The sequence below is a fragment of the Rhododendron vialii genome, chromosome 7a (assembly GCF_030253575.1).
Source record: "Rhododendron vialii isolate Sample 1 chromosome 7a, ASM3025357v1".
NCBI classification, from domain to species: Eukaryota; Viridiplantae; Streptophyta; class Magnoliopsida; order Ericales; family Ericaceae; genus Rhododendron; species Rhododendron vialii.
Window position 1 is genome coordinate 20,893,862 of NC_080563.1, and position 17,749 is coordinate 20,911,610.

At 39.6% G+C, this 17,749-nt stretch overlaps 3 protein-coding genes across 3 annotated transcripts; all 3 read left to right on the top strand.

Moving 5' to 3' along the window:
* Positions 1-4,361: 4,361 nt before the first annotated feature.
* LOC131332782 (protein ANTAGONIST OF LIKE HETEROCHROMATIN PROTEIN 1-like) lies at positions 4,362-8,304 on the top strand. Its single transcript, XM_058367079.1, has 5 exons — positions 4,362-4,772; positions 6,386-6,481; positions 6,564-6,789; positions 6,872-7,932; positions 8,011-8,304. Exons 1-4 carry the CDS (start codon positions 4,362-4,364, stop codon positions 7,336-7,338), a joined length of 1,200 nt encoding a protein of 399 aa, XP_058223062.1. The 3' UTR covers positions 7,339-7,932; positions 8,011-8,304.
* Positions 7,588-8,433, top strand: LOC131332783 (uncharacterized). Its single transcript, XM_058367080.1, has 2 exons — positions 7,588-7,932; positions 8,011-8,433. Exons 1-2 carry the CDS (start codon positions 7,588-7,590, stop codon positions 8,431-8,433), a joined length of 768 nt encoding a protein of 255 aa, XP_058223063.1.
* A 2,884-nt stretch (positions 8,434-11,317) lies between these two features.
* Positions 11,318-13,746, top strand: LOC131332276 (uncharacterized). Its single transcript, XM_058366408.1, has one exon. The coding sequence runs from the start codon at positions 11,653-11,655 to the stop codon at positions 13,549-13,551; it is 1,899 nt and encodes a 632-aa protein (XP_058222391.1). The 5' UTR covers positions 11,318-11,652; the 3' UTR covers positions 13,552-13,746.
* The last annotated feature ends 4,003 nt before the right edge of the window (positions 13,747-17,749 follow it).

The window sequence follows — 17,749 nt, forward strand, 5'->3', positions numbered from 1 at the left end:
TAGTATTATTTTGCATTTTTTGTAGGTAACTTTCATTTTCACTAAGCCAACTGGCTGGTAGCTGGATATCACTCCAGGAGATAGTTTTGGGTACTTGTATATTAGCATTAGTGCTACTTTGTATGAGTACAGTTTTATCCTTTGGACTTTCGACTATGGCATGAATATTCAAATTAGTTTTCATACATTTATAATAAATACGGTAAATCAAGGCAATTGATTGACTTCCTTCGAGCATTTGAGTAATTGCTCCGGCAGTTTGAATATTTAAAGTTAAGGCTTTCAAAATATTCTTGTCTTTTAGACTAAGAGGTAAATCAGGGTAACAGTTAAAATAAACTGGACCATTATGTAAGCTTGACTCCATTAATCCTAACAGACTATCACTGTAGACTGTGAATCTACTATCTCTTAAGGATAATAAGACTGAAGAGTTTAGTCCTTTTCTTGTAAGGGGTTTAATGAATACTTGTACTAATCCTACATGAATATAGCTATATCCTCTTTCGAAGTGTCGTTTGACTGATTCGTTACTAAAAAGTGTGCTTATTTCTTCTTGTTTAGTAATAGCATAAACATGTTCTACAGTTTTTACTGCTTGATTAGTTCTAAAAGTATCTTCTAAAAAACTTGTTTTGTAAATTTCTTTTACTGGGGTTTTGGGTATATTCTAATTTTCTAATTCTGTATTTAAATCTTGGTACTCATGTTCTTCTTGATTGACTATGTCTGAAAATTCAAATAACAAAACCATTGAGGAGCTAGCTGAAGAACTACACTTGAATAATCTATTTATTGTGCTTAATCCTAGAGATTTTTCTTTCAATATTTTAATCTTAGATTACCAAGTTTAAGACCTATCCTGTACACACTCATACCCTAGTTTTAATCCTATTATTCTCGACTGCCTCACAATAGGACTTACACATACTGATAGATAACAACTTAGGTGACCATTGACAGAATGCTCAAACGATGATAGCAAAATTAAAATACTAATTGAAAATTCAATAGGAATAAAAACAACTTACAGATATATATATATATATATATATATATATATATATATATATATATATATATATATATATATAAACACACACACACACACACACACACACACACACACACGGCTAATGATTTTGTCACTCATTTTTTTGTTAACGTCACTCCTCAAGTGTATTTTTGTACCAAAAATACATTTACAGGAGAGTGACGTTAACCAAAAAAAAGGAGTGACTATATATATAGACACACACACACACACACTACGGATCCTATAAAGGATCCCTTATTTTAATAAAATGCGGATCTTTCCTTTCCCGATCGAAGTTCGATAATCCGAACCACTCAATGTGTTTAGATTGTGATTTTAAGGATTCTCGTGAGAAATCACCAAAAAAAAAAAATCTAGAAAGTGCTTCATTCGAGTAGTTTTTATTGAACGGTTCAATGAAAAACTGTTCGAATGAAATACTTCCCTTTTTTTTTTTTTCTAATTTCTCGTGGAAACTTTTAAAATCATGTTTTGAACACATTGAACGGTTCGGATCATCGAAATTTGATCTAAAAAAGGGAAGTCCGCATTTTAATAAAATAAGGGATCCCTCATAAGATATATATATATATATATATATACAGTCAGGTTCCGGTGAGGGATCCCTTACTTTTTTAAAATGCGGGACTTTCCTTCCCGATTGAATTTCGATGATCCGAGCCGCTCAAAGTGATCAGAACGTGATTTTAAGGGTCCCCGCGAGAAATCAGCAAAAAAAAAGACCGGGAAGGGCTTCATCCGAGCAGTTTTCATTGAACGGTTCAAAAAAAACTGCTCGGATGAAGCCCTTCCCGGTCATTTTTTTTGCTGATTTCTCGCGGGGACCCTTAAAATCACGTTCTGCACACATTGAACGGTTCGGATTTTCAAAATTTGATCGGAAAATGAAAGTCCCTCATTTTAAAAAAATGAGGGATCCCTCACTTGATAATTTGTGTATATATATATATATATATATATATATATATATATATATATATATATATATATATATGATCAGAACACACCATAGATATGATATGTATATATATATACGGGGCGGTTCCGGGGACACTAAAAAAAACACCTAAAAAAACACCCCATAGCTCCCGATCAAATTTTGATGATCCGAGCCATTCAATGTGATCAGAACGTGATTTTAAGGGTACCCGTGAGAAATCAACAAAAAAAATGACCGGAAAGGGCTTGATCCGAACAGTTTCGAACAGTTTTTTATTGAACGGTTTAAATAAAAACTGCTCAAATCAAGCCTTTCCGTGTCATATTTTTTGCTAATTTCTCGCGGGCACCCTTAAAATCACATTCTGCACACATTGAACGGTTCGGATCATAAAAATTTGATCGGAAACTATGAGATTGAGATTTGGGGTGTTTTTTTAGGTGTTTTTTGGGGTGTCCCTTGAACCGTCCCGATACATACATACATACATATATATATATATATATATATATATATATATTCTTCCGTTTTTCATGAGAGGTCCTCATTTTAGTTAAAATACGAATTTCCCCATTTCTTCTATTTTCCAATCGAATTTCGATGATCCAAGCCGCTTAATGTGATCAGAACATGATTTAAGGGTACTCATTAGAAATCAGTAAAAAAAAAAAAACCGAAAAAGGCTTCATCCGAACAGTTTTTTATTAAATAGTTCAATAAAAAATTGCTCAAATCAAGCTCTTTCCAGTAATATGTTTTATCGATTTCTCGCGAATACCTTTAAAAAATACCTTTAAAATTTTATTCTGAACACATTGAACGGCTTGGATGATTGAAATTCGATCGGAAAAGGGGGTCCGCATTTTAAGAGGTCATCTCTTAAAATGTGGACCTCTCAATTTCTTCTAATTTTTTGATCAAATTTTGTTGATCCAAGCCGCTCAATGTGTTCAGAATGTGATTTTAAAGTTTTTTTTTAGAAATCGACAAAAATAATGACTGGAAAGGGCTTAATTTGAGTAATTTTTTATTGAACCATTCAATAAAAACTACTCAAATCAAGCCCTTCCCAATCATTATTTTTGCCGATTTCTCTCAAGTACCCTTAAAATCACGTTATAAATACATTGAGCGGCTCAGATTATCGAAATTAAATCGGTAAAAGGGAGCCCACATTTTAAGAGGTACTCATTTCAAACTTTCCCTATATATATAAGGGATCCCTGATTTTGTTACCGTCCGGACCTTGTGCAGAAGTCCACTTTTTCGATCAAATTTCAATGATTCAAACCGTTCAATGTGTTTAAAATGTGTTTTTTAGGGTACCCGCAAGAAATTAGCAAAAAATATGTCCGGGAAGGCTTGATCTGAGCAGTTTTTCCTAAAAAACGCATTTTATGAAAAACTACTCAGATCAAGCTCTTCCCAGTCATATTGTTTGTCAATTTCTCCTGGGTACCTTTAGGGCCCATTTGATAACTGGCTTGTGGGTTGGGTTGGGATTATGAATCCCATGGGTCTCACAATTCTTTGTTTTGTTACACATTTGAGGTTAGGATTGGAAAGCCCAAGGGACTACCAGTCCAGTCATTTGGGGGTATTGGGAATCCTCTCATGGACTTGGTATTGGTAGTCCAATCCACACTTCTCCAATGTGAAAGACAAAGATAGCCTTGCTTAGTCCAGTCCACACTCCTGCAGCTTATAAGCACAAACCCTAGCCCCCATCCTTTTCTCTCACGATCAGACAAAAACAATAGCTACTGGTAACATACGACATACGACACCATCTTGGCTGGAAATTCGAAATACCTAGCTCCAACAAGTAAGAAAACCTAGTTATTTTTCTAGAGAAAAAGATCACAGATTTTAGTTCTTGTTTTGAGTTCCATTAAACACGAAAAAAATAGCTGAAACTCTTCCCTTTATTATTTTTCTGAAGAATGTTTGAACGATGATTTCTGCTTTTTAAGTTGTTAAAATTTGGACTTGTACTATATACCTTTGGAGAATGCATGCTGTGAATGTTTTTTTTAGATCGGCAAAAAAATTTATCTTAAAAACCTTGATAGGGTACATTAAGAAAAAGAAGCGAGAAAGAGAATCAAGCCAAACTTCATAATGTTGTGAATGTTTGTGATTCAAAATCATACTCCTCTAAAGTTCACAAAATTTTTAATTGCTCATTCCATTTTTTATCTTATATTTCACAAATTGCTAATCAACTGACTTTTGAATACCCATAGTTATTCTCACTTTGTTTTCATAGTACTGGATTTGATTGACCTACTCACATGTTCTGTTATATGTGTATGAAAGTATACCTGTAGTCTATTCCTTTTCACTGTATTCATCGTTGTATAGATGGACAATGACGAGGAGGAAGTTGAGCAGATGGAACTAATGCATGCATTCTTGGCACTACAATATCTTGTCGCTTCCATAAACTTTGTGTGTGCTCTATTTGTGGTCTTCATGCATGTTGCATTGGAAAACCCCCGACCTAGGTTTACTATCGCTAGGTCTCCGCATCCATTCCGAATTCAATTAGACAATTTGAATAAATTGTTTAAAGGTAATGAATCATATTGTTTTGACCAACTTCGATTGACAAAAGCGGCATTCATGACGTTATGCACAATGACAAGAAGTGTAGGGTTATCTGATTCAAGGTATGTTGTATTGGAGGAGAAGTTAGCAATGTTTATGTCAACCCTAGCCCATCACAAAAAGAATCGGGTCATCAAGTATGACTTCACAAGAAGTGGTCATACTGTTAGTAAGTACTTCTGCTTAGGTTCCGAACCTCGCCTTCCAATAAGGTTGAAACACCCCAAGCGTAGGGCTAGGTCGTCGATAGCATAATATCCGGAAGTCCGAGATCGTACCCACAGAGAATCGAAATATAGCTAGTTTGGATTGTAGGTTTATATGGTAGAGTCTGGCGTTCAAGACGGCCAACTTGATTTTGCTTTAAAAGTGAAAACTAAGGAAAAGACTAGAAATGAGCTTAATTAACTTAAAAGAGGCAAGTCGAGGGATCATCCATCCCTTGACAAAGGCCGCTACCGGTTCTCGATTATAACTCAAGCGAGAGTCACGATCACGTGCTCACACCCGGAACATTTAACTTTAATGACTACGTTTGTCAAAAGATGTGATTAAACGGAACTAAACAAACCTATTTTTGCTAATGTATCTAACACGTAGGAGGCCACGAGCCCTCGGTACGTCGCTTGCCAAGACCGCTTGACTAAACTTCATACCAAGGAGTTAACACCCCTCGCTTAGACCAAAATGACTAGGTTAATCCAATTCCAAAAACCATGATTTTAAGCCCGAAGTTTCGAGAACCAAATAACTGCCTAGATCTTTAGGATAGATTAGCCCAAGACTTAGCCAAAATACTACTCACACATAGCTAAAAGACTAGACATGGTAAGAAAATGGAGCGAAAGATTTAACCGAAGAAAACAAAACTAAACTTGATTTATGCAAAGATCCGAAGCGTAGCTACAACATTAATAAACGAGAAATTAACATAAGACAAATACTTACTTGAGTTCTTGAAGAAATTAACACAAAAGCTTGAAGAACAACAATGGAGTTCTCTAGGAAAAAAGAAAGACTTAGGCCTAAATCTAACTAAAATGGCCCTCCCTACCATATATGGCATATAAGCCTATTTATAGGGCCCTAAAGTTAAGTTACAAAGGACTAAAAAGTCCCCAAAATATTCCAAAAATATTCCATAAATGGAAAGTAGAAAAAGTAGCAAAAACGTGAATATTTTCTACAGGATGAACCGGTGCTGGCCAAATCCCAGTACCGGTACAAGGCCTTCAATAATGCTAAAAAACACCAACTCTGGACAGCATGAACCGGTACTGGGCAATCCCCAGTACCGGTACAAGATTGACAGATTTTTTGGGCAACTTCGCAGGTTCACTCCGGACACTCCCAAACTCGGATTTAGGCGTTCTTTGAACCGTTGGAAAGCTCGTCAAGCCTACTTTCTAACCCAAGTGGTTTGGATCAAAAGTAATTTTTACATCAAAAGTTATGACAATTCTACCCTCAGCACGTCGGAAGATGAGTAGCTTTAGTAAAATCCTCACTTCTTCTTCAATTCCCTTGACTCTTGAGCGACCCGAGCAACCTCCAAACCATTTTTCGAGCACCACAATGGGCCTTGAGTACTTGGGTGCACCTGGAGCATTTCTTGGCGTTCAAACGCGCCTTATTTATACGAATTACCTGAAACACACAAAAACCTACCTTACGTGCAATATCACTATAAAAGCTAAATAAATGCGAGATAAAACAACGCAAAATGGGACTAGTCACACCAAATATCTACAATATTGGGTGCTCATCAACTTCATGAGGTACTTCTGGCTCTAATACGCCTCCACGGCGTTCTTTTTAAGGCACCAAAGCCTATTCCAGCTAATTGTACGGATGAAAGGTGGAAGTGGTTTCAGGTAATTGTCTGAAAATCGTGTCAGTTACAAATTAGCCTTAGTTCAATAGTTGGTTTACATATTTTTTTCCCCATTTTGATAGAATTGTCTTGGAGCACTGGATGGGACATACATTAACGTCCGCGTTGCAGCTACGGATAAACCCAGGTATAGAACAAGAAAGGGGGAAATAGCCACCAATGTTTTGGGTGTTTGTGCCCCAGACACCCAATTTATTTATGTATTGCCGGGGTGGGAAGGTTCTGCATCAGATTCTAGGATACTTAGAGATGACGTCACTAGACAACATGGCTTGAGAGTGCCTACTGGTATGATTTTTTCATTGTCAACATTATAAAAAGTGACATTCCAAAACTAGTTCTATATTCTAAGTATAACATGTGTTCACAGGTCACTACTATCTGGTAGATGCGGGGTACACAAATGGGGAGGGTTTCCTAGCACCGTATAGAGGTCAACGATATCACTTGTCCACATGGAGACACGGGCGTACCCCTACTTCTCCCCAAGAGTTTTTCAACATGAAACACGCTTCTGCTCGTAATGTGGTTGAGAGAACATTTGGCATTCTTAAAGCGAGGTGGGCAATTTTGAGGTCTCATTCTTACTTTCCTATCTGGACTCAATGTCATATAATCACTGCATGTTGCCTTCTCCACAACTTCATAACACGCGAAATGCCCAATGATCCATTTGCACAAGTAAATGATAACCAACAAGAGGCACATGAAACCGAAGAAGATGAGTTCATTGATGTTGTGGAACCCACCAACCAATGGAGTGAATGGAGGACCACATTGGCCACTCAGATGTTTAATGAGTGGCAGGCCAACAGGGCTCATGGGAATTTTACTTAGCCTTAGTTCAATAGTTGGTTTTTAATTACTGTACCGTATCACGTGGCTTGTATTTGACATTCTTAAGGCTTTGCCATTTGTATTCTATGTGTGAGTTGGAATTTTTCTTATTGTAATGAATTATGTGCTTTGTATTATTTTAATTTTCGTTTTCCTCTTAGACATTTGTATTCTATTTATGTGCGAGAGGTGAAAATTTTTATAGGGTAATGAATCATTTTATACTTGTGTATTCGAAACCACATAGGAATGCCTAAGAAGAGTGATGGAAAAGCAGCTAGGAGGTTTTGGAATAAGCGTGAAGAGGAATTCCTCCTGAATACTATGAAAGATTTGGTCATTGAGAATGCTATGTGGAAGCTTGATTGTGGAATGTTTAAGGGAGGCTTCTTCAAAGAGTGTGAGAAAAAAATCATACTCCGTTTTCCTGGCACTGACCTGAGGGCAAGTCCTCACATTGATTCGAAGATCAAGACGTGGAGGAAACAATATAATCTACTGCAAGACATGATCCAATCCAGTGGCTTTGGGTGGGACGATAGTGAGAAAATGGTACTTGTAGACAGTGATGATGTATGGGAGAATTATGTCAGGGTATATACCTAAACTTTAACTTTATTTTATATACTTTTTGAACTCATTTACATACACTAAATGAAAAATATTGTGTAGAGGGTCTCTGATGCCAAGGGAATGAGGAACAAGCCCTTCCCATACTATGATGACTGGCTCACTCTCTTTGGCAAGGATAGAGCCAATAGAAATCTTGCTAAGGCACTGGCGGAGACCGTTGCTGCTATGGTGGGGGAGCCATCTACTACCGAGCAAGGGTACTATTCCCCTGTTATGGACTTCTCCTTGGGTGGTGACACAGAATTTCCTCTGGGTCGTGGTACGGAGTTTTCTGTCCCCCATAATACTCCTCAATCAGCTGCACCTAGCTCCTCTAACATGGTGGGAAAGAAAAGAGCAAGAGCAGATGACGAAATATCAAAGGGGCTCTCTAACATGGCTGAAGCTTTTGGAACTTTTTTTCAGGATGTGAACAATACGATGGCTGAAATTGCACATAGGGTAGGCTATGCTCACGACTAGTCCAAAACAAGGGGGCTAGTGAATGACGCACTCACAAAATTGCCACTTGATGTCAGCGATAGGTTGAAGGCTGCATCCATGATTGTGGACAAACCCCAACGTGTGGACTTGTTCTTCAGCTTCAAAAAGGAGGAGGATAAGGTGGAGTGGGTGAACTTGTTCTTGATCGGGCTTGTTTGAGAAAGGTAACAAGTGGTCCTATGAAAAACTTATATATTTTGTATATGTTGTAGTTAGGGAATGTTTTTGGCTAAATATTCGCGCCCACCCCACCCCCCCCCCCCCCCCCCCGCGGGTTAACTTATATATTTTGTATATGTTGTAGTTGGGGTATGTTTTTGGCTTATTATCCCCCCTCCCCCCGCCCGGGTTATGGCTCTTGTGCATGATTGGCATAGTCTTTGCCAATTTTTTTGACTTTTAATTGTTGCTATGATGAAATTGTGATGGAACTTATGCTGAATCCAGACTTAGTATTCTGCTGATGGACATGGAAAGATAAAGGATATGCTTTTGCCATTTATTGGAATGCTTTTAGCCGTTTCATGTTGTGAATGTTTTCTTGAATTCACCTGGGTTTTTTTTCCTGGGTCTGGATTTGATGTTAGGAAAGGTTAATCTTTTATTGGGTATTTCTACTCATTGTCCCTAGAAAAATTATTTAACATACTAGATGTGCTTGTGGTGAGATCTAGAGAGGCCTTTCTCTCCTCCATGCGATATCCCCAATTCGACAGTTGGGGCATTTGCTTCGGGCGTGGCTAAGTCAAGAAGACGGAAGTTTGAGAGAATAAAATGCTAGTTATGAACTTTTGTGGCATTCCTAATGTATTTCAAATAAATAATTATATTTATTTGAGCGTGTACTTAATTTTCTCTGTTATGTTTGTTATGGAACATGAATAAAAAGCTTATGTTTGCTATATTTTAATATTTTGTGCACATGAATAATCAAATCAACCACTCTTAAATTAAAGTAATCAAAATTTTCATCTAGATATTAAATTTTTTTCAAAAGTATTTGTTTTTCATTTTTTGATTATTTTCTAAAAAATTGGTTTGATCCAGAAAATATCCATCCAAAAATTAAATCAGTTTTGCATAAGGGCAAAAGCGGAAATGTATACTATCAATCCAATCCTATCCCATGTGAAACAAACATGATATTAATAATCCTATCATCTAATCCCATCTCAATCAAACATACTCATCACCAATCTCATCTCCTTACCAATCCCTTCTCATTACCAATCCCAACCATCTATCACTGTTATCAAACGGAGCCTTAAAAAATGTTTTAAATACATTGAACGGTTCAGATCATCATCAAGAACAATAAGGTGCAGATCGTAACAAAATCAAGATTCCCTGATTTGAACCAGACTATGTGTGTGTGTGTGTGTGTGTGTGTGTGTGTGTATACATATATTGTAGTGGTGAATTTTTAATTGCTATTGTAAGGGGGAAAATCCTCTTAATATAGTGATGAGTTTTTAATTGCTATATATATAATTTAAAATATATAGATGACCTCATGTACAAGAATCATCGTAGTCGCCACTGGTCAAACATTTGACATTTGACACTAACCTTCTTGAATGTAGAATGTCACAACAGATACACCTTTGAATTCAGAAAGACATCTTTTAGTTTCACCTAATGAAATAAAGAGCCCTTAATTGGAACCCTCAAAATAAGGTTTGCCTGGCTAGTCTAGCTAATGGTACCAAGAAGCTAGTAGCAACATCCTTCAGATATTCATTTTGGAGGACTAAAATACTATTTTATAATTAAAAGTAGTAGATTCCATCTAGCCGCCTTAGGATGACACAGGTTCTAAATCAAGGGGACGACAAAAAAACAGAACCGATGGAAACAAGCATGAAACAAGCAGAAACTGGAAAACTGCACCTTCGACTGCTCCAATAAGCACGCCGGCCAACTCTGGTTGAGGAGGGATGCGCTGACGACAAAGCCCAAGCGGATCCTTGAACCAAAGCGGCGGGGATGAACTCCGGCAAGCCCCCGTTGACACTACAGGCTCCGGGCGTGGAGACTGAAATAGAAATTCAATGTGGGCTAGGGTTCCGATCAAAGCGACCACGACGATCGATGATAGCCCTCCCTTCTCGGCCTGATCAAATCCCAAGGCTAACCAAACCAAACCCATGACCAAACTAGAGAAAAAAATAGATTAAGTGCGAAGCCCTGATCCTATTAACCCACCACTGCAACCCGTCGGATTTGGGGGAAGCCTAGATTAGAAACAAAACCGAATCTGGGAAAAATCCAGATCGGTGACAGAGCTGAACTAGGGAAAGCCAACCGGACCAACAGAGAAAGAAAACAAACGAAAAAAAACCTTCACCAAACCGCACACCTTATTACCTCGTCGCCAGTCCAAAAACATCAGATCTGAAGATGCCGAACGTGAAAACTAGCCTAGAAAATCACCACATGCTGAAACGCGCCGCCAATGATAAGTTCTCACCGTTCAACAAGTATTGCCGCCTCAAAATTGGGGAGTTTGGAAGCTCAGTCGGTGAGAAAAAAGAAAGGCAAGGAGGGACAAGAAGGGAAGCTCAGTCGGTGAGAAAAAAAAAAACAGAAGGCAAGGAGGGACAAGAAGGGAAAGCGGGAGGGGGGGGGGGGGGGGGGGGGGGGGGGGGTTTGTGGGGGAGTTTAGGGTTTTTCCTTCTAGAGAGATCTGTTACGCTGCGTGGGAAATTTTTGAAGTTGGGCTAGACCTGGAAGGAAGGTAGGCCTATTTTTCGTACCGACCCATCAATAGCCCGAGACTCTAACCATTAGAGCAGGTATTTATCTCGGGTCGCCCGAGCCCGGCCCACAGTCAAATGGACTGTCCATGAGCTCTTTCTATGGAGAGGCCTTCAGGCCTTGATTCCTTCTCTCTCTGTCTCTCTCTCTCCCTCTCTCTCTGTAACAACGATCGTTCTACCAGAGATTCTGACCTTCCATTTCCATTATTACTTTGGGACCGTCAAGTAAGTATTCTCACTCCTCTCTCTCATCATATTCTTCTCAATTTCTGTTCAATTATCCTCAATTCACAGTTTCAATCTCACACCAGAGATCCATCTTCACAACACAACCTTGTAAGAAAATCCCAGAAAACAGGAACAAAACCCTAGATCCAACCAAAACCTAGATCAAACTCGAAACCCTAACCCTTGATCCAGCAAAACCCAAGGGTTAGCGATGTCCTGTTTAGCTCTCTCTCTCCAACCCACCAATGGATCCGACATTCTGCTCCAAACCCGTGAATGGTTCCCTCCAGCCCGAGCCCTCGTCGCCCTCTCCGCTTTCCGCCACACCCGTATGGCTTTTGCCACCGGGAAACACCAATCAGCCGAGGACGGTGACACCTCCCTTGGCGATGACCCACTCGCCGCCTCCAGCGGCCAGTTGATCGTGGGCGTCGAGAGCCGCTATCGTGTCGTATACCGGTTGGTCAATTCCATATATGTATTGGGAATCACCACAGCGGATCAAGATGATAGTATGAACAATGTGTTTGAATGTATAAGCATAGTGAACCAGGCAGTTAGCGTGGTCGTTACTGCATGTCGTGGAGTTGACGTGACGCCGGAAAAGCTTAGTAGGAAATATGCGGAGGTATATTTGGCGTTGGATATAGTTCTGAGAGGCGTTAGTAACATTAGGCTGGCAGCAATGCTTGCTACAATGCACGGCGATAGTATTGCCAAGATGGTGCATTCGGCATTTGATATGGAGAATAAGGTTAGGGGAGCTGATAGTTGGAGCATTGTGGAAATGCAAGCAGCGGAGCAACAGGCGGGAGTGGAGTCATTTTCTAACGCTAGCTTTGAATTACCGCCGGAGACGTTGGAGGCAGGCGATGAGGTGGCGGTGGCGCTCGCTCCAAATGTTAGTAGCACATTAAGTGAACAACAGGATAAGGAGGTGAAGTCTGAGGAGGGGGAGGGGGAGAAAGACCCATTTGCAGCCAGCAATGCTCTTGGAAAGCCTGAGGAGCTTTTGGGTGGATTTAAGAAAGATAAGGGTCAATCGGGTACTGATTTGACCCTGGCATTGGCTGGTCTTGAGGTTACTTCACTACCGCCTCCGGCGGCAACAGAATCTACCCACATTGGTGTTGAGGGTTTTGAAGGGGAATACGGTGGTATAGAATTTAGCAATGATGGGTCGACATTGGCTGAAGATTTTGAAGGGATGAATCAAGCTTGGGGTGGTGGGTTGGATGCTTCAGAATTTGTGGGTCCCAAGAAAGTTCCCAAGTCCCAGGGACTTGGTGGGCTTGAATTGTTGCAAACTGGGAGTGATGCACCACCAACCGTGCCAGCTGGAGGTGCCACTCCTCTTGAAAACCTTTTGGTGAAGAAAACTGAAATGAAAGGTCCTGAGATGTACATTTCAGAAGAGATTAGTGCAGAGTTCAGGGAATCGTTGCTCACTAGAGTTGGCTTAATGGGTGTAGTCTATTTAAGAACGCTGCCCCCAAAATCTTCTGGTGATAAAGAAACTGAGTTTTCTTTTAAGATTGAGGGCACAAGTGGGGTTAAGAGAGTGGTTATGCAAAGCTCTCGCGTTAGTAGCCTGGGAAATGGGATGTTTCATGTTAGGACTGCTCCCTCAGAGAAACCTATACCCATATTGAAGTATAGTTTTCTACCCCGTTTGACTCCACTGCCTTTGAGAGTTCGTCTCATTAAACGGCATAGTGGAACTTTACTTTCAGTGATGGTGCAGTATGTCTCGAACCCTGATTTGCCGGCACCCTTGACTGATGTAACATTTGTTGTGAAACTGCCGGTGGATCCAACTTTATTGAAGGTTTCACCGAAAGCTGTACTGAACCGGTCTGAGAGAGAACTGAAATGGCACATTGAAGAAATTCCTCTGAAGGGTTCCCCTGGAAGGCTGAGGGCACGGATGCCTGTAGACTCGAGTGAAGAAGATGGTGGAGAAGAAATTGAAGTTGTTGGTTATGTGAAGTTTTCCATCCAAGGAACTCAATCGTTTTCTGGGATTTCTCTATGGCCTGCTTCGGAGGGTAAGACAGACTTTTATCAGATTAACCACAGGTATGAGAGTGGGGTTTATACGTGCAATTGAAAACTTGAAGTGCTTTCTGTTGAGTTTCTTTCTTTTTCTGGTTGTTTGTTGGATGAGTGTGGTTTGGAGTTGTCTGTAGTATTCTTTGAACTGTACCCTGGAACTTTGCCTTCACTGTGATGTGAAAGTTTTGTAATTTTCAGTTACCACTTACCAGCCAATGGCTTTGCAATAGATGGTAAATTTTGCTTTATACATACTTGTTTCTATTCTAAACTTGCAACTTTGTACTCAGCAGATGGGAAAAAAGCTACTACTTCATCCAGGAGTCTGAATTTGGCACTTTAAAATCTGCAAAAATAGTAGTTTTAGTAAAGGTAGACGCTTGAAAAATGACCACCATGGTGTTGGTATAGCTAGCATATCATTTGAGCATGTGTAAGCATAAGACTAAGGTGATGCTATGCTGCTATGGGCTTTGCGTTGCAGGCATTATAGTGCTTTCAATCAGGAAGATTGGAAGGTGCTTTTTCCTTTTTGTATGAATTCAGTTTTAGTTAGGTCATGATTGCATGAACTTTATGTCGTGCTTTATGTGATGATTCTGATTGTACTATTATACGAAACCTACTAAAGGTGTGGGAGTGGTGTTTTAATTGATGGACCTTCTTGGGAAGTTTTATGGGGTTGATTCCATTTGGTGAGGGGATAGAGAGGATACATTGAGATCGAGGTTGGTCTAGTAGGGGGCTTCTTGATGCGAAATCTTATTATGTAGGTGATTTAGAATTTAGAAGCCTCTTCTTCTTGAAAGGGGTTTGGGTCCAATAGGCACCTGGAAGTTTTCTTTTTCCCGAACTCCAGCACATGAAGGCATGACTACTTTCAACAATTTGCTTCACAGGTACATACATTTTTGTTAAGAACCACAGCGGATTTCAGATGCATTTGAATGGAAGATGTATAGATTGTTTTGATGTAGCTTCTCTTCTGTTGGTGTGAATTTACTCCTAATGCTCCTGTACTATATGTACGTCCATCTTGACACTACAAAGCGTGAATTATGACATACTGTTTATCGTCTTTCGTCCGGATCCCTGATCTCTTATTGTGTGCGCTTCAATTTGATCAACAACTTTTGGGAAATAAGAGAACTTATTCAAAAGCATGTCTGCTCTGCCGCGTCTGGTGCTTCCACGTTCTCTCTCTCTCTCTCTCTCTCTCTCTCTCTCTCTCTCTCTCTCTCTCTCTCTCTCTCTCTCTCTCTCTCTCAGAGAAGCCATCATCACACCAACTGCAAAGCCACCATTTAGGATATGATGGATTCAGCAGAAGCATTATGTTTGTAGAAGTATGTTCTTTGGCACTTTTCCATCTTTTCATGGGGTTTTTTTTCCTGGTTTTTGGATCCGTGGTTCACGATTCTTAGGGTTATCCTGTGGGATAGAAGCACCCTTCTTTGTTCTTTACTACTCTGGAATGGGCAGATGGTTTTCCAGCTTTTTATTCGGCAAACAAATTTCTGGGGTAATCTATCTCTCTCATGCTCCATAGTTCTACACTCCTATTTGGTTCTTAAAGTACAGAACTGCCAAAAGTTAGGGCTTTTTAATTTTTCATGTAGGGTCTTATTAAACTGTAGTTTTGGTTCTATTTAGGTATTTGAAATGCTCTTGCGTTTGTGCAATTTTTTTTTTGTCCGGGAAGCCCTAATGTTTCAAGCTAGATGCATTTTTTAATTGTTGGTGATTAGAACATATAGTCTATCAATATAGGTTAGTGGAGACTGGGCATATTTTATGAGGCGATTAATAATTAGCCCTTAAATTATATGATTCTGCAAAGGGTTTGGTTTATTTTTCGATTTCCTGTCAATTTTAGTCATCCGAATATAGTATAGGATAACTTATGTTAGATGACAAAATGCCATTTAGTTCTTAATTTGATAAAATATCGCACCTGGTTAGAATATTTTTGGAACTGTTTAGTTTTTCTTTGCCAGTTTTTAGATGAGAATAATGGAGTTAATGGTAGGTGCTAAGTGGATCGATAATTTCAGAAACCATCCAAAGCTGCATGTATAAGTAGTGGTGATCTAAGAGGCACGAATATGGACACGGTACATAGATACGACATGATAGGGACAAACTGATATGTTATTTCTCTAAACAATATAGTACACAGACATGTTGGGGATACGATGAATTATGCGTATCAGTGTATCCATTATCCAAATTTATGGTTATGCTTGTAGCCTGTAGATACATGTTACCAAGTCTTCAAGATTGAAGGAAACAAGGTAACCTCAAGAACGAAGGTTGTCCCTTCTTCTTATGTGGGAATGTAGATGCATTTATGTATTCATAACAATCTTACGGAAGATAACAGAAACTAGGAATGTTTGAACAAATTATGAATGGGTGATAGGAGAACCAAGATGGTCTTAGTGTGTGCAACTACTGCTAATAACAATATCTTGGGGAGGTTTTACACCACCACCAAGGATAATGTTTGGAAGAGGAAGGGGAAGTTGAAAATCAAGAAGGTTGTACACTTTCAAGGATTGGGTTTAAGTTGAAATGTCAGCAACACAGTGATGTGGTGGAATAAGATCCATGTATCCAACAATATTTAGTTCCGCAAATAATGATGAGATTATAGAAGGAAAGTAAACCAGTAGCTAAAAATATTCTTGTACTCCTTTTATAGAGAAAAATGCCGGACTCATTGGACCTCAAGATCTTGTCAAGTTTTGCAGATCTTGTCCTGTTTTACTATAGTAAGCCTTTTCCCTTCAAATTTCACATGTTGTAGCTGTAGTGTGTAACTGTGTTAAATGGTTATCTATGATAACAATTATCTTTAAATTCTTTTGGCTTGGAGAGTGCTAAGCATACACTTATAGGAATACCGGAGGAGAGGTATTGCATGGAATCATTCATTGGTTGAAGAATCCTGATTTTCCTAATGGGTGCATGCCAATGAGGCATAGCGATGAAGTTAATAGTAGTATTTGTAAGGAGTACCCTGAAATGGGCATTGTTAGCTGAAATCCTATTGAAACTGAGCAGCTTTGCTTTACGGGCTACTGATTCTGGGAGTTTTTGTTTTTGTTTTTTGGCTGTGCGTGTGGACAAATTTATCTTTTAAAGATTAATAAAATTCGTTTTCGCCGTTCAAAAACATAGTGATGTTTTTCCCACTAACCACGTGAATTTTTCTATCTTCAGAAGAGCCCCAAAGTAAATCCCGATTGATTTTGTCTTAATAGACTCGACCACATTTTTAGGGAGAAATTTACACTGCCAAGGGTAAGATGGAGTGGTTGCATTGACAGAGTTGATGAGATTCACTCGCCCCACCATGGAAAGACCCTGTTTGCATGCCGGAGATGAGGGTGGATTTGGCAAGAGCCCTGATTTGCAATCCTGGCCCTACACCATCTCCGGTCTTTGGCATCTCTTGTGCGCAAGTGGATTTGCGTAATCTTCTCCGGTTGGAAGGTGGATTTGTAACGATGGGGGTTACCTCTTTCGTTGCTAATCCGGGTGGTTTTGGGACGATTTTGCCCTCACAAATATGGGTGAGGTGTATTCCTCTCTTCATCTCCCCATATCGATATGTAACGAGAGAGAGAGAGAGAGAGAGAGAGAGCCGGGGGGGGGGGGGGGGGGGGGGGGGGGGATACTATTCGTCTCCGCCGCCCTTGTTGCTGGTAGTAGGGGCAGAGATGTACTTACATGTGGGCATAAGGGGGGCCACGGTTCCCATGTTGTTTCGGGGGTTTTTTTTTTAAATTTAATATTAGTCACTTTTTTATTTGTTAAGAATTATATTTTGTATTGGGTGTTATTTAGACATTTAAATGTTTAAGAATGTCTTTGTTTTGGGTCCCAAAATCCAATTTTCTCTCTCTGCCTCATGGTCTCCCATAAGTTTTTTTTTCAATTATTAATCTTATTTCTCTTTCTATCCCCTCTGATTTTCCAAAAAATCTCCCTCAAAATCTAAACTAAACAAACTATTAGATTTCCTAATCTTGAAAGTTCAAAATCTTGTTATTCATAATCCGGCCTCTGGGTCTATGCAATCTTGGCTCCGTCCCTAAGTAGGGGAATCAGTAAAATTTTTGGAGAAGTGGATGGAGAGAGGTAGAAGGAGTAGTGATGATCGGAGCAAGAGGCTTACGGCCGGAGTGGTGATGATCGACGGCGGCGGTGGCAGCGGCGGATGGAGAAGACGAGGCATTGCAGAGGAT